Here is a 24,789-nt window from a genome sequence, read left to right on the forward strand (position 1 = left end):
CGGGCTCAGCAGTTGTGGCACATGGGCTTAGTTGCTCCGCAGCATGTGGGATTCTCCCGGACCAGGGATTGAACCCTTGTCCCCTGCATTGGCAGGCAGATTCTTAACCACTGCGCAACCAGGAAAGACCCAAAAATAAAATATATTTTATGTTTAAAATGGAGAAGAAAAAAGTGTATGTATAGCATTCCATCATTTGGGTAAAAAGGAGGGATAAGAGAAAGTATCTATATTGACTCATTTTTGCATAAATATGAACTAAATGATAAACTTGTTCAGGAAGACAGAAATTAAGCAGATGGAAGATGGGGTGGGAAAAAGGTTTTTACAATATAAATTTGTAAACCTCTTATGTTCGAACATGTGGGTGTATAAACAAATTTTTAAAAAAAATATACTGTGAAGGGAACAGAAAAGTGCTGCAATAAATGGAACGGGATGTACTGTCAGCTAAGGTTTTTTCTAAGGCAAAGAGATTCTAGATCAACAACATAACGTCTAATGAAAGGGAAACTACCTATGTAAATTTCAATAAAATACTAAATCAGGACTTCCCTGGTGGTCCAGTGGTTAAGAATCCTCCTTCCGAAGCAGAGGACGCGGGTAGGATCCCTGGTCAGGGAACTAAGATCCTACATGCCGCAGGGCAACTAAGCCCACGCGCCGCAACTACTGAGCTTGCGCGCTCTAGAGCCCGTGCACCACAACTAGAGAGCCCACACTCTGCAACCAGAGAAGAGCCCAGGTGCTGCACTGAAAAGATCCCATATTCCACAACGAAGATCCTGTGTGCCAAAACAAAGACCTGACACAGCCAAATAAAGAAAGAAAGAAAGAATTTTTAAAGTAAATAAATAAAATACTAAATCTATTATTTTACAGTATTGAAATCTTGGTTAAATGAAACTCATCAAACCAGACTCCTACTCAAACTGTAGGATAAAGCGATAAAATAGAGCCATGGTCCAGAATTTTAAAATATGTTAATTAAAACCATGTTTAGGGCTTCCCTGGTGGCGCAGCGGTTGAGAGTCTGCCTGCTGATGCAGGGGACACGGGTTCGTGCCCCGGTCTGGGAGGATCCCACATGCTGCGGGGCGGCTGGGCCCGTGAGCCATGGCCGCTGAGCCTCCGCGTCCGGAGCCAGTGCTCCGCAACGGGAGAGGCCGCAGCGGTGAGAGGACCGCGTACCGCAAAAAAAATAAAAATAAAAAAATTTTAAAAAACAACCACCATGTTTAGTTAATGTTCAGTCCAAACACGGGTTCGTGCCCCGGTCTGGGAGGATCCCACATGCTGCGGGGCGGCTGGGCCCGTGAGCCATGGCCGCTGAGCCTCCGCGTCCGGAGCCAGTGCTCCGCAACGGGAGAGGCCGCAGCGGTGAGAGGACCGCGTACCGCAAAAAAAATAAAAATAAAAAAATTTTAAAAAACAACCACCATGTTTAGTTAATGTTCAGTCCAATATCCTACACACATCCTATGGGACTATTAAATTATCCTGCTAAATCAGGAATAAGATTCACAATTATCAATTTTAAAAATCAGTTAACGTTCGCTATATTCTTTTGAACAAGACAAAAGTTTGGACTAGCCTATCTCTACCTTTAATGGGCAAACAACAATCCATTTCCCAAGTAGCCTGGTCAAAGTTTACTAATTGTAAAATAGTTGGCACAATAAAACATGTTTTAATACAAAGGCAGCACAAGAGACACTGAAAGACAAATGTTCTTACTTAATGAGGCTATAGCACACAGCTCGTAGGGGTTCATGGTCTTTCTTCCTTATATTATTGTTAACCATACTATCTAGTTCATCCCGAGCAAACCGAAGCTGAACTTCCGTTACACTGTAACTTGCTGATTCCCGAGCACAGTCCTCAATGTTATGAGCTTCATCTAAAATGACAACCTGTTCTTTCAGATTGATATCCATCTATAAGATAAAAGAGTTTTCCTGTAAAACATTCAGCAAAATGGATTTAACAGCAATAGGCAAGATATTTCATTTAAAAATTCACACTATAGGCCAATATCACAAGTCCAACTATATAAGCAACTGATTCTCAGTCTTAAAATTTTAAAGCACTTAGGCCAACCAAATATCAGCTCAGCATTACAGTTTTCCATTTTTCACTCTCAAAATACTTGTAAACCTATCAACCAAAATAATATGTTAAGTGAGCCAGGATCAACGTATGGCTGGTTACACAAAGGGGTATAAGGGATCTCCAACATAATATAAAAAGCAGAATAAATAAAAAAAACTTTTAAAACTAAAATAACAACACAAGATTCAAAAGACTCTCAAAATACTAATACAATATAGTATGTATCTATTTCATTTCAGCCTCTTCTGCAACCCTTTTGAGAAGTGCTCTTCCGCAACTCCCATGTGATGTTTGTAGGACTGTTAAGCTGTTAATCAAGGGACATCACCACTCTCATAATGTGGGTAGACTTAGAACCCAGGCTTGTCAATTAAATAAAGTATTCCATCCGTCTATGGTCACAGTGACTGGTTCAAGAATGGGTATGAGATCCAAGCTAGGCCAATCTGAGTAATTATGGGTGACTAATGTGAAATCATATTCTTTTTTCCAGGTTACCTAGCTGGAAAAAAGCTAGCTGATTATGCTTATCTTTGTTCCTACTGGGAAGAACTTGCCTGATTACAAAGTCATCACGATAAAGAGTCAAGTATTTTTTTTTTTTTTTAAGCTCTAGTGAAGCTGGGTTTGTGTCAAATGCAATTGAAAGAGTCCTGACTAATACAAAATGTCACAAAGCAATTGCCATTGAGTTATTCTGAGGAAATAATCATATACAGAGGGCTGCAGATGGCTGAGAAAGAACCATAAAAGAGTAGGAAATATACTGGGGTTTAAAAGATGAGCAGGATTTGGATTTGGATACACAAAGAGAGAGTAGGGCAATTCAATATAGGTGTAATCAAAAGCAGAGATACAGGAAAGAACAAGGTATCCTCAGGGGACCTTGAGGTAAGTTTCTGAAGAGTTCAAGTTGGGAGTCTGTAGCAGAAAAGGCTGAAAATGCAGATTTAGGTCAGACTATTGATCATCTTGGGAGTAAGCTTAAGAAATATGACTTTATCCCATGAGCAAAGAGAGATATAAGAGATTTTAAGCAGAGGAAAGATGTTATAAAAGTAATATTAAGAAGACTGACTTGGCATTGATATATACAGTTGCTCAACGGAAAGAGACCTAGCTGAAAGGCAGCCAAATAAGAGGAAGGATAGCAGGCGTATTAAACATAATGCCTATTCATTTTAAATTTATAGAAATAGAAAGCTAATGAAAGTTGTACAGTCAGATCTAAAGTGAGGAATAACAACTGAATATATGAAGTTATTCAATTTTTGTCTTATGCTGTAACAACTGGATATCTCTAAGAACCAGGCAGATAAACACAAATGCTGTATCCAAATTCACGTCCTGACTAATACAAAATGTCACAAAGCAATTGCCATTGAGTTATTCTGAGGAAATAATCATATACAGAGGGCTGCAGATGGCTGAGAAAGAACCATAAAAGAGTAGGAAATATACTGGGGTTTAAAAGATGAGCAGGATTTGGATTTGGATACACAAAGAGAGAGTAGGGCAATTCAATATAGGTGTAATCAAAAGCAGAGATACAGGAAAGAACAAGGTATCCTCAGGGGACCTTGAGGTAAGTTTCTGAAGAGTTCAAGTTGGGAGTCTGTAGCAGAAAAGGCTGAAAATGCAGATTTAGGTCAGACTATTGATCATCTTGGGAGTAAGCTTAAGAAATATGACTTTATCCCATGAGCAAAGAGAGATATAAGAGATTTTAAGCAGAGGAAAGATGTTATAAAAGTAATATTAAGAAGACTGACTTGGCATTGATATATACAGTTGCTCAACGGAAAGAGACCTAGCTGAAAGGCAGCCAAATAAGAGGAAGGATAGCAGGCGTATTAAACATAATGCCTATTCATTTTAAACTTATAGAAATAGAAAGCTAATGAAAGTTGTACAGTCAGATCTAAAGTGAGGAATAACAACTGAATATATGAAGTTATTCAATTTTTGTCTTATGCTGTAACAACTGGATATCTCTAAGAACCAGGCAGATAAACACAAATGCTGTATCCAAATTCACTTATTCAAAGTTCACAGAGCATAATTTGCATAGCATGCATATTCTCCCAAAGTAAGTACTTCAAAACACAGATTCTTTAGATAAATGTTTTAAAATAATTCTTTCTATTCATAAAGAGATCGCTATATAAGGGTCTCAGATGGGGGCAATTTTTTGTACCCCAGGGGATATTTGGCAATGTCTGGAGACATTTTTGATTGTGACAACTGTGAGGGTACCACTGGCACCTAGTGGATAAAATCAGAGATGCTAATAAACATCCTACAAGGCACAGACAGCCCACCACAACAAGGAATTATCCAGCCCAAAATGTCATTACTGTCAAGGTTGAAAAACCCTGTTATGATTCCACTTCAGTACTAGGTCCTTAAAAGTACTTATTACTTTGGAAATTAAAATGACAATGTCTAAAATTCAGTTTTTAATACCCCCTAGAATAAGTTTTCAATACTCTAATTGGTTTACACATTTCCATAAATTAAATATAAAGCAAAAAATAAAGTAAAAGACATTAAAACATCTAAAAGCTTTACATTCATCACTTATATCTCAATAGGACACAGTTCTTTTAATTTTTACATATCTACTCACACTTTCCCTTATTTGTGCATCTAGAAGATAGTTGTAGGGACAAAATATTATGTCAGCATCCTGCATTAGTTCTCGTGCTGTGTAATATGGACATGCCTTTAGTTTTTTCCCCAAGCTGACGAATTCTTCTATATCCCAGGCCTTGCACATCCCTTGGAGAGTCTGTAATATGTGTTGATCACTAATTTTATGAACACCATGATAAAAATAGCAGAATTTTCCCTAAAAAAAAAATGCATAGCTGAAATATGAACCAATACTAGAACAGAAGAAATAAAACAAGTTCACCTCAGAATTTTAGAAACAACATTAAAGCCACAAAATAAAGATTTAACAGAGGAGACAGAGTACATACACCACATCTATAATACAACCATTTTAAAGAACTATATTAGTTAACTCAGATAGAGCTCCAGATCAGTATAACTGGAAATATCCCAAATTAACTTGAGAAACATATTTTTAAAAGTATGTTTGTTGTGACTTTGTTCTGATTAAAATGGTATTAGACAAAAATATTTCTGGAAGGATCTGGAAGGATACACAAGAGCAATGGTATCACTAGTTGCTTTCAAAGATGAGAGCCAAGTGACTTGGGGACAGGACTGAAAGACATTTTGCTTTATAGACACTTTTGTACCTTTTCAATTTGAGCCATGAGACAGTATTACTTAATCAAATATAAATAATTAAAAACAAAGGAAGAATGGAAAGTGGGAAGGAGGGCAGGAGAAATGTCCTAGGGGAAAAAAGAGTACTCACTACAAAAAGTTGGAAAATACTAGAGTACCAAAAAGCCCGAAATTACCTAAAATCCCATTATACAAAGAATGTACTATCAAGATTTTGATGTATTTCATTTCACATTTCTTCTATACATATGTACCTGTGGATATATATCTCTATAATGCAACCCAATTTTAAAATAATGACAACAAAGCAAATTTTCCCCAGGCACTGAGTATTATTAACAATCTAGCCACTAAATATTTTTTTTACAATACTGGGTTCTCCTTTTTTCTCTTAGCCTATTTTATTAAAAATCCTATCAGAAATATTTTTTCATATCAAGTTTTTTTTCATTGTTGCCTATATATGTACACTGGATTAATGTGCCATAGTTGATGAACCAGTTTATTACTGGACATTTAGACTGTTCTCAATTTTTGCTTTGTAAATAATGCTGCAATAAGAATTTTTATGCTCATTTCTAAATATTTTCTTAGTATACAGTTTTAGAAATGGCATTATGGGATCAGAGTAAAAAAATTTTTAAGTTTCTTGAAAACCATATCACCAAATTATTCTCCAGAAAATGTATAGCATTTTACATTATCCTTTTTCCACACCTTTATCAACATTAATATTATCTTTTCTTATCTTTGCCTATTTTAAAGGTAAAAATAGAAGACCGTTGTTTTGATTTGTATTTTACACACTTTCTAGCAAGGTTTAACATTACATTGTATGAACATTCTAAAAAGTTTCAACAGTAATTTGCATACCTTCTTTTATGTACTATTTACTAATGTCCTTTGCCATTCTATTATTAGAAGTAAATAAATTTTATTAACATACACCAATCAAAAAATAAGATGTTTGATAAAATCCAGTCCTAGCAAAGGTGTGGCATATCCTATTAAAAGATGTATAAAATTAGAAGTATAAACTTCTACTTCTATTAGAAGTGCACTGGAAATTTGTCAGTAACTACTAAATAAAATTTCACCGTTTAATTATATATATACTGCACTGTTTAATAGCCCCCCAAATTGGAAATAAACCAAATGTCTACCCACAGGAGATATGTTAAATAAATTGTGGCAAAAATTCATACAAAAGATATAACCCTTAAAAAATAAGTTAGATTTGTCTATGTGCCGATGGGTTTAAGCTTTAGAAATAATCTATACACATACATTATAGAAAATACATATTTTAAATGTTTTAGAAGAATACACATAAAACCTTACAGTAGTTTCCTTAGGGGATGGAAAGAACTGGAAAGAGAGATCTTTTCATTTAATGCCTTTCTGTAATTTTGAGTCTCTAACCATGTATATGTTACTTTTCTTTTTCAATTGTCATTTGGGACTAAGTGGTGAAATAATGAGCCATTTTAATTCATTAATTTTATATATCAAAAAAAATTAAATGTGATTTTGAAATCCAATATTTATCTTTCCCAGTTTGCTGTCCTTAACCAGTGGGGGGATATGTACATATGTGTGTGTGTGTGTGTGTGTGTGTGTGTGTGTGTGTGTGTGTGTGTATTTTTATCTATGAACTATACAAAAGGCAAATCTATGTTTTTAAAACATTCATACATCATTACATACACAAAAATATCTAGACATTGCTAGAAATGGAGTAAATCATAAAAACGTCATAACCTATAAAAGAATGTCAGCAAATCCAAGGACAAAGCATGATCAGCTGAGGACTGCTAATTCTCCTAAAGCCATGCTGCTTATTGGTCCTCCAAGGTATTAAAAATAAAAATTAGGAAGAAAGGGCTCACCTCACCTAACCTTCTTTATTTGCTTCATTTTTATATTATTTTCATTTACTTCGTCTAATCTCTACTACTCTTTTTTACCCTTCATGCCATGTCAACTTCCCCACACGATGATGCCATCTTTCGTTTTTGTTTCTAGTGTAGTAAAAGCAGCAATGGTTAGCAGTTAGAAGACTTGCTTCCTTTCTTGCTAATTAGTTGTCTGACACTGGGCAAACTTCAGGGCCCCTTTTTCTCATGTGACTAGGCATCAAAAGAGTAGCTGCATTAGAAGCCTTTTAAGATTCCTCTGACCCACTGACTGCCATTTCTAAGGTTCCTTCTAGCTCTAAAATTCTATGATTCTGAGGTCAAGAGACAGTTGAAGATGTGCCAAGTATCTTTCATACTGAGCTTGATACAGATTGAGCTTAATAATATGACATTCACCATTTCTTCATTCCAAGTATCTTCCATACTATTCTGAAAGCTTTTATTTGTACAAAATGATCACTAAGGTACCTTCAGAGTCTATGGTTATGGACTGTTAAATCTCATCTTAACAAAAGACAGATATTCTTCTATACCTAAAATAACTTTTTAGAGTTATTTCTAGGGCTAGTTAAGATTATTTTTTCTTAGTTGAAACAAAATTTAACTTTTAGCAGATAAGTGCATTGCTTTTCCAGTATAGGAGCATAAAAGAAACAGTGAACAAAAACACATGTGCCTTTGGATCTAGCCAAAAACTCAGAAAGTTTACACTTTAAGGGCACTTAAAATGACACTGCTGTGGAGGCTGATAGCAAAACCAGAAAAGCTCATCCATTTTAGCAGTGTAATATAACCCTGAGGGGAGTCTGTCAATTAAAGCGTTATCACACTTTAAACTCTTTTTCACTCAAACTGTCAGGTATCTATTTATCATTTCTCTTTGGTAATTCAGCCATCGTAAACATAGACACCTTTAGTGACTTTGTAATTGGCCCTCATTACAATACCAAATTACCCTGAGGGCTTGGGAACAAGAAAAAGAATGTGCATGTATGCCTATGAGCTAGGCATTCTGAGGCAGAATTAGGTCAAAACAACTACAAGCAGGTATCTTCAATTATTTATAATACTAATATTCAAAAATAAAAGAATTGTTTACTTGAAAACAGAACCTAAAGGCCAATGAAAAAGTACTGGATTTTTATTTTTACATAATTCAAACTTTGAAGGATAAAGACCAATCAAAAATCATAACCACCACTGCAGGATTCTAGAGGATTACATAAAATAAGATATTTGCTTTCAGTACACAATCTTAAACTTTATAATTGTTTTTACTAATGGGATAACAAATACATAATAAATTACATAATAATTTTCTCAATAACAAGTAGTAAAAGATAATGACAACGCCTGCAAGTCTTCTTACATAGATTATTATAGCCAGAAAACAAATTTCAAGCATTTGAGGAATTTAGTAGATCAGTTAGCCACTTAGGGAAAGAAGTCTACTTAAATATAAAATTTATGGGGTTTTATCATGAAGAGCCTTTTCTCTATTTTATTATTTTTTTAGCATTTGGCTTTTTAGTATTTTTATCTCTCTTTGAAGAGAACTTTTAAAATATACAGAGTGAAGAGATTTCACAGTTCCTCAGTTAATTAAAAAGAACTTATATGAAAACAAGTATGATCACAGAATTTCAACAACGGTTTTGATTCAATTTCTGTATTCTCTTCCTGGTTCTGAACAAGTCACTTAAGTTTTTCCATTGAAGCCCCTTAGTAATTATACTTCATATTATCAGGTTTGAATATCTGTTGAAGTTTCTTTTGAATAACCCCAAATAAGGCTTGAATAAATTTCCATCTAATAAAAGAAAGCATTGACAAAGAAAAGCATAAAACAAAATAATCTATGCGCATTATATGGTAGAAGGTGATATATCAATTAAATGAAACTCTAGAGGCTATAGCTCTTAGCCTTTTGTGTAGAACCACTTATGTTTGACAAAATACAGAAAGACAGAACAACTTTCAAAATATATTAAAATATCATAGGTCATTTCATATACTATCAACTTATGCTTCACCAATAATTTCTGGGTATAATTCCAGACCTGTAACTTCAATTTTAGAGTAAACTAGTTATCAAACTGGTACACAGACTGCCAAACTAATACTGCCAAAATATTATTAAAAAATGATGTCTTTAGTAAGAAAGATTTATCTACCTAGACAAAATTCGTATTATTCTAGATATCCCTAGAAAATTTCAAAACCATCAACATATCTTCATGTTATCTTTATGTTAATAATTAAACATAATTTTTTGAAAGAAGTTTGTACTAATCAGAATTATGAGACAGTATAGTCATTACATTTCTCAATTTAAAACATTTTAAAATTTGCTCAAAGAGGGGGCCTATGTAAACTACCTTATTTTGACGTTTTTAAATATGTTAAATACATTAATTAGATCTAGTTAGACTAAATCACTTAAATGTTTTTAATCTCCTCATATGACATCCATGTTTGACTATTTGGGGTAGAGAGATTTAAAAGAAGAAAGTATGAAGACAGGTGACTAAAATGAAAGTTAACTTTCAAGGATATAAATAAATATTCCCAAGCTTTAGGACAAAAACCCATAATTGAAAACTTGAATAAAGATTTTCTTACAGTAAAATTATTTTTTAAAAAATATCAACACCAGCAATCAATTTGATTTTCATAAGTTATTTGATTATTGCTGTAAATGTACATATAAAATGAACACATTAAAAAGTAATTTTAATCTTTTCAGCCTAATTTTTCCACTAAAATACATTAACTTACTCACATTTTTTCCATCTAGCAATTCCATGCATTTTTCATTTCTGTTGAAGTTACCTACTACTTCAGGATGGACACAAGTGTGATCCCTGCTGGAAAGGATAGTCATTGGGACCCCTGAGTATGCTGTCCTCCGGAGCTCTCTAGTAATCTGAGCAATCTGCTTGTGTGTGCGTGTCCCAAAATATATTTTGGGTATCTTGGATTTCCCCCCATGGTCCTTCTTAGTGGTATTTGAAGAATCTTGACTGTTTCCTTGTTTAGTAGAACAACAGCACCTAGAACAGTTACCAGGGGGCTGTAACAAAGGAAAGAAAAGATAACTAATGTCTGGACTACCATAAAATTGTTATCAAACCTCTCATGGAATCAAAACTATAAGCAGTGAATCACAACTGTCAAATAAAGAGAAATTCATGATGTTACATCATCTAAAATTTGCCATTAAAGAAAAAACTACAAATTCAATTTCAAATTGGTTCTCCTTCATAAATAAATGATAAACCATTTTTATCATTATAAATGATGTTTCCATATTTGCATTGTTTTCTAACATACTACTCCAACTCTCAAATTCCAAATGTTTTAAGTATATTTTAATTATCCTCTTTCATAAATTATAAAAATAAGATAAAACAGAGGACAATTTTCATTTTTGCTTAGGCTTCAAGTGAACTTGTGATATTACAATTTAGAGTTGATAGTGCTATTTTTCTTCACAGCACAGTCCATTCAAATATCCTATAATATACCAACATATTAGAAAGCATTTTAAATATAGCTTACAGAAGAATAGAAATATCAAGCTGAATCTAAAGCATCAGTCAAAAACAAGAAGAGAAAACTATTCTCTAGCAAAAGTATGAAAATGAATGCAAATTATTAATATTTAATAATGAAGGCAGGTTGCTTGCGTGGAACAAGTATATCTGAAATTCAATTACCTGTCATGGAATGTAAATCCATCAGTAAAATTACCAGTCAGGATAGCTTTTCCTGGACAATTTTACTCAATTCAGTTTCATAATTAAAATAGTTATATAAAGGCACCATATGGAACAGCAGGAGTATAGTCTAGTATTTAGCTGGTTTTTCTCTCCTGTTTCCAAACTCTCAAAAATAAAAAAATTAAAAAAGCTTAATGCTATATATTAGAACCCAGGGATTCTTAATAGCTACTCCCTTCTCAACCTCAGTTACTATAAAATGAGATAGAATGCAGCCTCATTTAAGAAAAAGACTATGAAATGGCTAGTTTATAGGAATAGTCACTGATAGGGAAAAAAAACTAAATAGCACAGTAGCTTAAGAGAATTTGTACTAGAGTTTTAGTTTAGTAGAACAAACACACCATTTAACTGCAGATTTTTTTAAAATTATAATCAGTAAGATTAGCCTTCATAAACAAATGCTAAGTCATAGCATGTTACACCACAATACTGGGGATCAAGCTGTCTTTTAGCCTCAACTCAGTGGAAAAGCAAGTTCAAATTACTCCCAGTCTCGCTCAACCTTGTCCGCCATTAAATATTACAATACATGATAGAATGGATGTAAATGTGACCCTTCTGGAGCTGTCACTCACTGGGATAAAAGGTTCACTGATGTGCCAAATAAACAGTCAGTCAAAGCAGATAAAGTTACAGCCATGCTGGAATTGTTACATTCCCCTCTCAGGTTGCCAGTAACAGCAGATTTCATTACAGAGTGCTGCCACATTAAATAGCCAGTTCCAAATATCCTGCCTTCTATATTGAATAATTACTTATTCACTGAAAGGATAAAAAGAAGAGTTATGAATGGGGCTCTTGTCAACAGTGAGGCAGGAAACAGCTGACATGTGGTTTATGTTACATACGTTGCAATATCTAACAATTTATGGTCACACAGAAAATGGCATGCAAACTATATCATGATATTTCTGACTGAATTCCTTTCTAGTCTTTGCAATGATCACACTAATTAATTAACTCAGTAAAAGAATTAAGGTAATTCTTGGTAGCAGAATTAGTTGACTTTTCCATACCTTCAATCTTTCATTCAATTATATTATATCTCTTCCCTATGATACAGTTAAATTCACTCTGAATATTAGAATGCTAGGGCTCAATGCATTGTTATATTCCACGTGGATATATTATATACAAGCATAAAAGTAACTCAGTAATGTGGCCTTTTTTCAAGGCTCGGAAAACCTACTTTTTGATATAACACTTTTCAACATGAATTCCACTTAAAGCTTTATCACCCACTTCTTTTATTTTAATTCCACTATTTTTCTAAACAAAAAATTCAAATGCTACAGAAAAATACAAAATAAGTCAACCACCACCACAAATAACTTGCAGACCCTTCTACATATAATTATATCTTTCATATTTTTTCAAATAGAAAGGGATGCTATTATACAGACTTATAACTTGCTGCCTTGTATTCAAATGTTTTAATTTTTTAAAGGGATCTGCTTATCTTAAAATATTATGCTAGTAGCTGTACCAACAAAAGTAAAAGATCAAGAACTAGTTTCAGAAAACTCTTCCTACTAGAGCAGCTTTATTTAGGTAACTTAAATTTGTTTTTCACTCCATACCTGAGAAAATTTTAAACCACGGCTAATTTTATACTAAAAATGTTTTTTGTTTGTTAAGTCTTAAAATGCTCTGTAGTTATACCATCTATGAACTCAAGGGTGACTCCTCAAAGAAGATGGTTTTTCAGTGGGTGGTTGCACCCACTGAAGAGTAGAAGTAGAAGTAGAGTAGAAGACAGAAATTAAGAAAGGTGATTCTTATTTATTTGCAATATTAAAGGGGAATTATTTCTTCAGAAGTGATCTTCTATTGGAGTTTCTATTTAAAGGATTTGGTATAATCATATTTGAAGATGGAAAAAAATGAATGTAGCAATAGAACAGAGGCTTAAAAAAGGCAATTATTTAGTAACAAAAGAGAATTATTTGTACCAAATTCAGCAAGTTTCAATTCTGTAAGAAAACTAGAGAAAGAATCCTGAAACAGCAATGATAGGAAGTCATAATATCCTCCACTCCAATAATAGGCTAATATTTTCTGGTCTCTCTCTGAAACCCTTTGACCTAGGGGTTTTGAAACAATAGATAAACAAAATTAAATATTTTTCACTAAGCATTTCTCCTGCTAAGAAATGATCAAGTTTATTTCTCCTGCTAAGAAACAATCAAGTTTATCTTTCATAGGGATGTCTTCCTTTTGTTTTTGCTCTTTAAATTTACAGAGACTGTATTAGGAAACTGGAGAATAAATTAAAAAATATTCTCTCTCATCTAATATATCTGAACGTCAAGAAGATAAAACACATGGGCTCCCAAAACCTGTAATCTCTAAGAACTGTAAATAGCTACATCGTATGGTAGAACCAAACTCTTTAAGAGATGGCTTCTTTTCCCATAGCTGGAAACTGTCTAGAGTTCTTTTACTTCAACAAAAGGCAAGAAAACTTAACCCAAATAACAGCAAAAAAATCTATTATCATTTAAAGAGAAACACAAGATACAAGTGGGTGTGACAGTTCTATTATTAGTTCCACATGCAGAAGTCAATTGTTTAAAAATACATTTCAAATTTACAGTAGCCAAAACTGTTCTTAGGAGGTCAGCAACCAAGGATTTTAGAAAATTTTGTCTAACAATTTCTATTTATTCCCTCTCTTGTCATACTACATAGAGACATATATTGAAATTTTTTGAAAGGATAAAGAAAGAATATAACATTTGATCTTGAAAGGCCAACTGCTGATTCCTTGCCACTATTCCTTTCACAAGGCTACAATCAGAAGTTTAAGTAGATTAAGATAACTACATCAACCTCTAAAGTTTCATAGCTCTCTCCAGCCTTTCCCCACAACAACAAAAATTACTATGCCTAAATACTTGGAAAAATAAAAATTAGCATGGTGACTATGCCTTAAAAAGGAAAATAATAAAGGAGTAGTTAGAAACTATTGCATTGTCAGAGATGTTATTTTGTAAATTCATAAATCAGGGGTGTATCTAAAAGCAGTTTATGAACTGAATTCTAAAAGCAAGCATAAAAGGATATACTTAATATGAAAGATAAGTAATAAAGAAGTGGAGAGGAAAAGAGACCAAAAAGAAGCTTGCTGGTATGAAATAAAGGGAAAACTAGGTCCATGAAATAGTAACATATGTGCATGCATTGTCTTTCAACCACACTCCAAATTCTTTGAGGAAAGAAACTGTCTTACATTACTTCATCTACTCATTCATTGCGCATGGTGTTTTACATATAACTATAACTTAATTTTTTGAAAAATACAGGACAATTTGTTATTTTTCAAGAACAAAAAGAAAAATCATCTTGTTATGCTAATATCTGGGCCACTTTAGTTGTGGGTGACAAACACATATCCTGATATATTCATTATTAATAGCTGTCATTTATTAAGGCTGTCCCTGTGCTAAGCACTCTACATGTACTCTCTCATTCATTCATTCATTCATTCAAGAAACATTAGAATTCCTGATATATCAAGCCAAGTAGAAGACAATGACAAGGGTCACTTCACCCCACTGACAAAGAGGGCTTTACTTTTTAATTGTTCTACAAGGTGTGTTTATCAATACCAGTTTCACTCACGAGGTAAAGAACTGTTTAAAGTTGGTACTCTAAGTGCATTATTTCCTAAATGCAACTACAAAATATTCTTAAGGATAAGCTATACAATTTACTTCATAAAAACTATTTTAACTTATTATTAGTTGACATTTAAGTCAAATATTTTCTAACAGGATGGATATTATATTCCAAAAGGGAAAAAAACAAAAATTCTCAATTAAGAGACTCTTTAGAACAAGTGTCAACAAACTTTTTCTGTAAAGGGCCAGAAAGTAAATATTCTAGGTTTTGTGGGCCATAAACTCTCTGTCCCTATACAGGAAAACATCTTCATGATCTCAACATAGGAAAGGATTTCTTAAACAATACACCAAACACACAAATGACTGAAAACACAATCTCGAGAAGACATGTGCACTGTATATAACCAACTGAGGATCATTATTCACAATATATAAAGAATTCCAGCAAATCAATTTTTAAAAAACAAACCCAAAAGAAGAAAAAGAGCCCAAGAACAAGAAAATCGCAGGAGAGAAAAGCGGAAAAGCCAATAAACATCTGAAAAGATGTGCAACCTAATGCTCAACCTCATTACTAATTAGGAAAATGCAAATTAAAACCATAATTAGATTCCATTTCAGATCCACCAGACTGGGTAGAGAGGATATACAGCAACTCTCTCATACACTGCTGATCCAAGTATAAAGTGGCACATCCACTTTGGAGAACAAATTGGTGATCTAGTGAAATCAAGGATACATAGACCCTTTGATCCAGCATGACCCTGCTAGGCATACATGCCAGAGAAACTCTTGCAAATTAAGACAGATACAATAGGGATATTCTTTGCAGTACTGTTTTAATAGTGAGGAAAATAAGCCAAGTGTGTCAACAAAACAATGGATAAACTGTGGAGTTCTGTCAATCTATGGAATATTGTATATAATAAAAAAATATGAACCAGAGAGTCTCATGTATTGACATAAATATCAAAAAAAATTGTTGAGCAGGCTGAGTATGACTTAAATAACATTTTATTCTCCCCATAAACTTCCAAACAAATTGATGACAGGAATGAAACTATGAAAACTTTATGAAAAGAATTAGGAATCCCCACTATGGTAGATAACCCTTGGAGCTAAGGACTGTAGTAGACAATATACCTGAAAAATGCTAAAATGTGCTTCAAAAGGAACCTAAAACAGCAAATACACTTGTTCCTCCTCAGCAGCTTAATACCTAGCAGAATAACTTTCATCTTAATCCGTCCTGACCAAAATTTTCAACTCATTTATTAGGAAATAGGTTCTTAATTTACATCCATTGACTGTTAACAGAGGAGAGTTTGAGATCACCCAGAAACTACAAACACAATTTTGTATGCATTTTTAGAAAGTCAGTCTATAACTTTCATCATGTGCTCAAAGAAGATTGTGACTTATTTGGATGAGGGCTTTATTCCAGAATTTATGTCTGATTTTACAATGGAAATAAAATAGAAATAGCATTTTCTTAACAACCAGCTTGGTTAGTCACATTAATTCTGTAAAGGAATAAACAAGTTGATAGTCCAGAGAAGATAATTTTATAAAGGTTCCTCTACTGCTTGTAAATTAATTTCTTTTAATGTTTGTTAATTACATAATGTTAACATAATTCTAAAACACTTAGTTCACTAATGTATATTTCTAACTCCATTTTACAGATGATAAAGTAAAATCTAAAGTTCTTCAAGTTGCTACAAAATTCATGATAATTTGTGAGAAGTTGGAAGTCATAACCTTAAATCTTAAAGTTTTAACAGGATCATTTTTACCTACCATTTAACTTGGCAAAAAAGCAAAATACTGCCCTTTTTTATTTCAAAACATCATGCGCCTAAAGAGCTAGTGGTAAAAAAGTCAATGAATACTGAACTATACTTTGAGGCATATGACGGAGGGTTTACTGTTAATCTTTATCAACCATTTGCTGTTGTCCAAGCCATCTAAACAGGTACTGAATGCCTGTTGTGCAAAATCTCACATAAGCACACACTCTAGTAAGATAGCAAAAGTGACATAACTATACCTTTTCCACTATTCTTTTTTAAAAATTCAAACAGTAGTACTCTACTGCCAGTTTCATGATTAAACTGCACAAGGCAGCTGTTTATCTACTCACAGCAACCAGCAGGTGAACCTGATTCAATATTTATCACAGGCTTTCACAGATCACTGCTAACCAAGCAAACGTTTTAATTAAGCTGGAACTTGCTTCAAAGAGCTCATTCAAGATGTCAATCGGCAGGTAAGGGATCAGATACAGTGTCAGGTGAGAGTGTGTAATACAAATCCACAACTTTCTTCATCCCATTGCTGTAAATTAGCCTGCTCTAAAGTTCAGACTCTGATTGTAACAGACTGCCAGTCTCCTGGAATGTGTAACTGAAGTCACTCAAATTCTATTGTGAAGGTTGTAAGCAATATGTTAAACTGCAATGGGCTAGCACATTAAGACAGATCCTTTTCGCGGTTGTTTTTTGATACCGTAAGTGTTTGTTACCCTACTCTCCACTTACTGTTTACTTTCTTGCCTAGCGTAAATGGGAATTCCTTAACACAGTTGCCTCAGATTCTGAAAAGTTTATAATCAAGAAAAACCCAAAGTGGTATTTTTAATTTTTAATCTAAATTTATACTAGAACAATTATATTCTGTAAGACTTCTCAGTTTAAGAACAAACACATCATAAAGATGACCAACCTGTATAAAGCAAATATTCTCCTGGTATAGTAGAACTTATACAGATGTGACTACAGCAATGAGTCTCAAAGTATAGTGATTAGTCACACTGACCAACTTCATGAGAAATACCTGGGGTATTTACAACAACAACAACAACAACAAAAAGGAAAAAAGAAGAATCAAAGAAAGGAAATGGGAGAAAAAGGGAAAGTTCTTCCTTCGAGAAGAATGCTAGCTAAAAAGTATAAATAGAATGACAAAATTTTTAAAATCACCATTTTACAACTCCCATGTAATAAGTGATTCCTGTAAGGTACATAAATGGATGCTAAAATCACTGGGTGAAAAGCTGTTGGGAAACAAGATATTCACATAGTCTCCAAATATCACCCCACAGATTACTTATTAATTACAAAAGAAAAATGTGCCTTTATAATGGAGACCTGGTAGTCACCACTTCAACCAAGTGGTCAATTTTAACATTGGCAGTAGTGACACAAACTGGCATCAAGTGCCTCTTGATGTGACATAATAAGAAATATATTTATGTACTCTTCTTGAACAAAACTACATGATTATGAAATCCAAACAATCAAGCCATGAATCAAAAACAACCCAGGAATAGAGAACCTGTGGTAAAAAGACATATATGTATATTATTTAGTTGGTGAAAATTAATCCAGCTGCACTCTTGTGATATTTGCACTTGTATATTATACTTCAAAAATCCTATCCCTTGGGATTGCCTGACATTTTTATTTTCTCCTTTATTGTATAGTATTTTGGTGTTTTTCATACTTTCTTCAACAACCCTTTTAAAATGAGAAAACAAAGCCATCCTGTGACATCATCTTCTACATACTGATCAAAATGCTATAAATAAAACTTATACAAAAGAGACATTTTTGCATCTTTCACCACCATTAAAAATTAGTAGACAAGTTGGGACTTCCCTGGTGGACCAGTGGGTAAGACTCCACACTCCCAGTGCAGCAGGCCCGGGTTTGATCCCTGATCAGGGAACTAGATCCTGTATGCATGTCACAACTAAGAGTCCACATGCCACAACTAAAGATCCCGCATGCCACAATGAAGATCCCATGTGCTGCAACGAAGATCCTCCCTGCCACAACTAAGATCTGGCCCAGCCTAAATAAATATATTAAAAAAAATTTTTTTTAATTAGTAGACAAGTTATTATCAATATACAAGCCTCTAAAGCAGCACTACCCAAAAGAACTTTCTGCGATGGTGGAATGTTCTTTACCTGCACTATTGAATGTACTTGTCACTAGCCACATGTGGCTACTGAGAACTTGAAATGTGATTAGTGCAACTGAGGAACTGAATTTTAATTAAATTAAATAGTCACATGTGGCTAGCAGCTACCATAGCAGAAGTGTAGATTTTAAATATTACCACAGGACTAAAGAGAAAATTTTGACTTAGACCAGTGTTCAGTCTGGTGCCAAACTTCCAATGGAATTCAAATCCGCATAGCAAGAATTTTATTCATAGATGCTATCCTAATAGAGTAACCCTTCAGTTTGCTCTATTCAACTCTCTTAAAATCTCCTGTTTCAAATAGCTATATTACTTGATGAAGACAATGTTAAAATTAACAATTAATTAATTATTACTGTGGGTTCTAAACTTAATCTGGAAAATAAACTAGTGAGAATAACCAAAAATTTTTAGAAAAAAGATGGTAAAAAATAGTATATATTCTCATATATGTAAGACTTTAGTATATATGATAAAGATGTTATACTAGGCACCTCTTTAGACACGTGTTCAACTCTTTATTCGGAAAACAGTTCATCAATTACAGCCCCTGCTGAAAAGGTAGACCCAGTATCTACATTAATAACACATGACCAAGCCCAAACACACTCCCAAATATAGCAAGACCAGTAAGATTTACTTTCCTAGGAATCTGTATTTGGGTCATTTAGACTGAGTTGATTAAACTACAGGGAACAGACCAGAACATTTTATAGACTTTAAGCCTTTCATTTTGAGATGTGATGGTTAGGTCATATGACAGAGAATAAGTATCCAGAAAAAAACAATCTACAAAAAAAGAGAGAACTCTGCACACAGAGGCAGAAAAGACACACTTGAGGCCCCAAAGAGAAGACAGAAGCTGCCTAAAAACCTTTGAGTTCCAATAAGGGCAGCTGTGTATCTTGCTTGATCTTTCTGGAGTAGGCTTCTAATTCTTCAAAAGCAAATCACTACTGATTAAGTCAGGGGTTGAAATATCAAAGAAATAACAAGAGACAATTTCCCTAAATTGAAAACGCCTCTGAATCTTCAATATAATAATTAAACCCACTAAGTAACTAGCATCATAAATAAAAAAAGACTCTCACTTAAACATCCAGTCATAGAGATTAGAAATTTTAGAACAGCCATTCAAGAGAATGCAATGTAGTCATTAAAAATGATGTAGAAAAATATCAAATGACATCAAAACACAGTACTGATCTATTATTACAAGGAGAGATAATTGGACATTATTTGCTTCCTGAGTAATGTTAACAGCAAGCATACAGGACTTGTGTTATTCTGCAAAACAAAAAAGCAAAAAACAAGGACAAAATCAAACCTGAATCTAATTCAACCTGTAGACCTAACTACCATTACTAGAAATATGGGGATAGAGGACTATCTTAAATGACATCAGGTGGACAAATTCAAACAAATCCTGAATATGAGGAATCCCACAGAATAACACAGTTTTTTCAACAAATAAATGGCACCTCTCTTAAAAGAAATGTCATGCACATACCTTGTTTGGATTCTGATATTTAAAAAGCCAACTCTAAAATGACATTTTTTAAGCAATCAAAGAAAATTGTAACCAGGATGGATATTAGACTAAGAATTACTGTTTTTTTCCAGCTATAATAATATTACTTTTTAAATGTCATTGCTATGTTTTTAAAAGTGTTTATCTGTTTTAAATATATAAATTGTTTTATGGGTAAATAGATATATGATGTCTGATAGTTGCTTTAAAATATTCTAGTCCCTCACCCTTTCCTCCACTGATTCCCCCAAAAAAGAAAAGAAAAAAATGGCAGGGGGTAAATAAAACAAACAGGGGAGGAAAAATATATTGATAATTGTTAAAGCTGAGTGATGGGCACAAGAAGCTTCATTATTCTGCCCTCTCTCTGCTTCGTGTATGAAATTTCCTTAAAAAAAGATTCTAAAAATAAAGAGCATTTACAAATACATTTTTATAAAACAAATACAACATTGATCCTAAACCAGATCTAGATAAACTTTCTCTCAATTTATCTAGATTTGGTATAATATCACTAATGAATATTACCTGGCAAGCCAAGATGGCAGAGTAGAAAGACCCCAAGCTCACCTCCTCTCATAAGCACACCAAAATCACAACTAACTGCCGAACAACCATTGATGAAAATGACTGAAACTAATGAATTATTAAAACAATGAATTCTAAATGTAATAGCAAATAGGACTCTTCTACACATACACAAAACACACACACAAAACCAAAAAGCCGAGAACAAAAGAATTCAGTATTAGGACATTTATCAATACACTTTAACATATTAAAAAATAAAATGTGAAAATAAATCTTATTCATCTTTACAGTTTAATATTAATCCTTGATGAAAATGCTGAACAAAATAGGAATAAAATGACTATCAAGAAAAAATATATGATTAATATATAATTAAATCAATAATATAATTTATATGTCATTTAACATATAATGTATACATAAAAAATATATAACATATGTTTTATTATTATAACATATACATATGTAAAAGGTTTCAAAAGCCAGTGTCATGCTTACTTACAGAAACTAGAAGCACTCTCATTAAGGTCTCAAATGAGACAAGGATGACCATACTTCCCGGGTGCCTGGGACTATCTGAGTTTATATCTGTTCTTTCAGCATATATGATCATTCAATCTGTTACTATTATTATACTTAACACTTTTTTCCTGAGATATTATAAAAATTGCAAAGAAGGTAAATGATCATTATTTAAGAAGATATGATTGTATACTTGGAAAACCTGAGAAAATGTATTGAAACTATTACAAATAGAAGAATTCATTAATGTGGCTCAGGAAAAAACAACAACAACAGTAAATGTGGTTTGGGGGAAACAAAGAGAAATTAATATTCTTTATGTATAAAACTACAACTAATTAGAAAATGTAATAGAAGAAAAAATCTCAATTACACAGAAATAAAATGTAAATTACTAAGAATCAACTTAAAAATACATTTAAGAAGTTAGTCAGAGGATGCTTAATTAATTAGATATGGGATATCCTTTCACAATCTACACGTATATCAAATCATCATGATGTATACTTTAAATATCTTACAATTTTGTCAATCATACCTCAATAAAGCTGAAAAAAATTAATAAGAAAACTTTAAACATGACTGAAGGAAATAAAGAAAAAATCAGATAGAAACAAAGCACGGTCTTAAGTAGATGACTTACTATCACAAAGAAGTCAGTTCTCTTCCAAATAATCTATAAAATATATCAAGGATATTTTGTTAACTATATAGGTGAACTCTAAAGTACATATGTAAAAATAAACAAGCAAGAATAGCCAAAAGACATCTTAAATAAAAGGTTAATAAAGAGGAACTAGACACATAAAATATTAATGAACTACAATAATCAAAACAGTATAGATCAATGAAAAAGAAAATAGAAAAGTCCAGAAATAGAACTAGATACATTAAGGAATTTGGAATGTAAACATGATAAACAAAGTCAAAAGACCAAGAACAAATCAGTTATTTTTAAAAAAAAACGCTGTTCTGGAATTCATAACACAAATAAAGGCCTAATTTAATATTGAAGAAACCTGTAAAACAGTAAAAAAGAAAAGAAAAAAAGACCAACAACCTAATTGACTAAGGAGATAACCAGATATTTGAAAAGATACTCAACCTCCCTCATAACAAGAAAGAGAAGTATACATTAAAAGTATGAGATGTATTTTTTAACCAATCAGGCAGAAAAATGATCAAAGACTTTGATAACACACTTATTTGCAAGAGTAGAGACACATATATGTGTTTGATATGAGTATGTGCATGTACCATGTATAATTTGTATATTATATGTAAATCCTTGCTTTTACAATTCTGATAGGATTCACAAGAAACCAATAACAACAGCTGCATCTGGGGCAGGAAACAGAATGGCTGAGAAACTGAGTGTGGGGGACTTTTTAATATAAACCCTTTTGTTCTTCTTGTTTTTTATACCATAGACATTATCACTTTTCAAAGATAGATAAGTAAAATGTAAGTTTTAAAAATTAAAATACCAAATTGCCTTCCTCTGGTATTATAGACATACTAACTCCCTATAATGTTGATAACAATGTATACAGAAGCAGGATATACTGACATCACAATTTCATTCTCAAAAGAGAATGAAGACTCAGTGAACATTACTAGTAGTAGCAACAACAGCGACAACAATCTCACACTAGTTATAACTGCACAAGGTAAAATTTTCTCATTGACTGAAAATTGACAGAAGAAACAATTATGTGACAAAACTGTGACTAGCAAAACTTCACCTAGAAATATTAAATATGTTAGAACAGTGTGGTACTAGCACAAATACAGACAAAAATAATCGAATCAAATAGAAAAGTCAGAAAGAAACTCTCATACATATAGTCAAATAACTCTCAACCAGGGTGCTAAGACCTTCAGTGGGAAAAGGACAATTTTTTCAACAAATAATGCTGGCAAAAATGGATATTCACATACAAAACCATGAAGTTAGATGCTAACCTTATACTATATACAAAAATTAACTAAAAATGGATCAAAAACTTAAAAATAAGAGCTGAAACTATAAAACTTTACCAAAAGTATAGGCAACAAAAGCAAAAATAGGTAAACTGGACTTCATGAAAATTAAAAACCTTTGTGCATCAAAGACACCACCAAACAAATGAAAGGCAATCCACAGAATGGGAGAAAATATCTGTAAAATCTAAAAAAGGGTTAATGTCCAGAATATACAAAGAACTCCAGCTCAACAACAACAACAAAAAACAAATAACCCTATTCAAAAAAATAGGCAAAGGGCTTGAATAGACATTTCTCCAAAGAAGATATACAAATGGACAATAAGCACATGAAAAGATGTTCAACATCCCTAATCACTAGGAAATGCAAATCAAAACCACAAAGACATACCATTTCACATCCATTAGGATGGTTATTATTTAAAAAGAAAAGGAAACAAAATAGAAAATTACAAGTGTTTGGCAAGGATGTGAAGAAACTGGAACCTTCCTGCGAATTCCCTGGTGGTCCAGTGGTTAGGGCTCCATGCTTCCACTGTGGGGGGCATAGGTTCAATCCCTAGTCGGGAAACTAAGATCTCGCACACTGCAAGGCACAGCCAAAAAAAAAGAAAAAGAAACTGGAAACTTCCTACATTGCTGGTGGGAATATAAAATAGTATAGTCACTGTGGAAAACTGGATGGAAATTCCTCAAAAATTAAACAGAATTACCATGTGATCCAGCAATCACACTTCTGGGTATATATCCATAAGAAGTGAAAGCAACGACTTGAACACATAGATATTTGTACACCAACGTTCACACAGCAGCATTATTCACAGTAGCCAAAAGAGGAAAACAACCCAAATGCCCACTGAAGTATGACTGGATAAACAAAATGTAGTATACAGGCATTCAATGGAATATTATTTAATCATAAAAAGGAAGGGAATTCTGACACATGCTACAACATGGATGAACCCTGAGACATGCTAAGTGAAATAACTCAGACACAAAAGGGCAAACATTGTATGATTCCACTTATAATGAGGTTCCTAGAGTAGTCAAATTCACAGAGATAGAAAGGAGAATGGTAGTTACCAGCGGCTGAGGCAAGGGGGAATAGGAGTTACTGTTTAATAGTTACAGTTTCCTAGATCAATGGAACAAGATAGAAAGCCCAGAGATAAACCCACGCACCTATGGTCAACTAATCTATAACAAACGAAGCAAGGATACACAATGGAGATAAGACAGTCTCTTCAATAAGTGGTGCTGGGAAAACTGGACAGCTACATGTAAAAGAATGAAATTAGAACACTCCCTATACACTACACTACCTACACTACCATACATAAAAATAAACTCAAAATGGATTCGAGACCTAAATGTAAGACTGGACACTATAAAACTCTTAGAGGAAAACATAGGAAGAACACTCTTTGACATAAATCACAGCAAGATCTTTTTTGACCCACCTCCTAGAGAAATGGAAATAAAAACAAAAAAAAAACAAATGGGACCTAATGAAACTTAAAATCTTTT

General features: G+C 33.2%; 1 protein-coding gene and 1 pseudogene across 5 annotated transcripts in view; one reads left to right on the forward strand and one right to left on the reverse strand.

Annotated features, from left to right (window-relative positions):
- The window catches only part of BRIP1 (BRCA1 interacting DNA helicase 1), a 207,940-nt gene that overhangs the window by 120,319 nt on the left and 62,832 nt on the right, over window positions 1-24,789 (reverse strand). For 4 of the 5 annotated variants that reach the window (XM_055090075.1, XM_024127738.2, XM_024127737.2 and 1 more), the window contains exons 7-9: window positions 10,075-10,365; window positions 4,742-4,963; window positions 1,738-1,937 (exon numbers count right to left, since the gene is read on the reverse strand). In XM_055090075.1, the coding sequence (XP_054946050.1) occupies window positions 1,738-1,937; window positions 4,742-4,963; window positions 10,075-10,365 (713 nt within the window). The remainder of the gene's footprint in view (window positions 1-1,737; window positions 1,938-4,741; window positions 4,964-10,074; window positions 10,366-24,789) is intronic. The other variant, XM_055090076.1, reaches the window with a different exon arrangement.
- The window catches only part of LOC102982875 (LYR motif-containing protein 4-like), a 6,723-nt pseudogene continuing 4,754 nt past the window's right edge, over window positions 22,821-24,789 (forward strand).

This window comes from Physeter macrocephalus, chromosome 14 (assembly GCF_002837175.3).
Source record: "Physeter macrocephalus isolate SW-GA chromosome 14, ASM283717v5, whole genome shotgun sequence".
In the NCBI taxonomy this organism is placed as follows: domain Eukaryota; kingdom Metazoa; phylum Chordata; class Mammalia; order Artiodactyla; family Physeteridae; genus Physeter; species Physeter macrocephalus.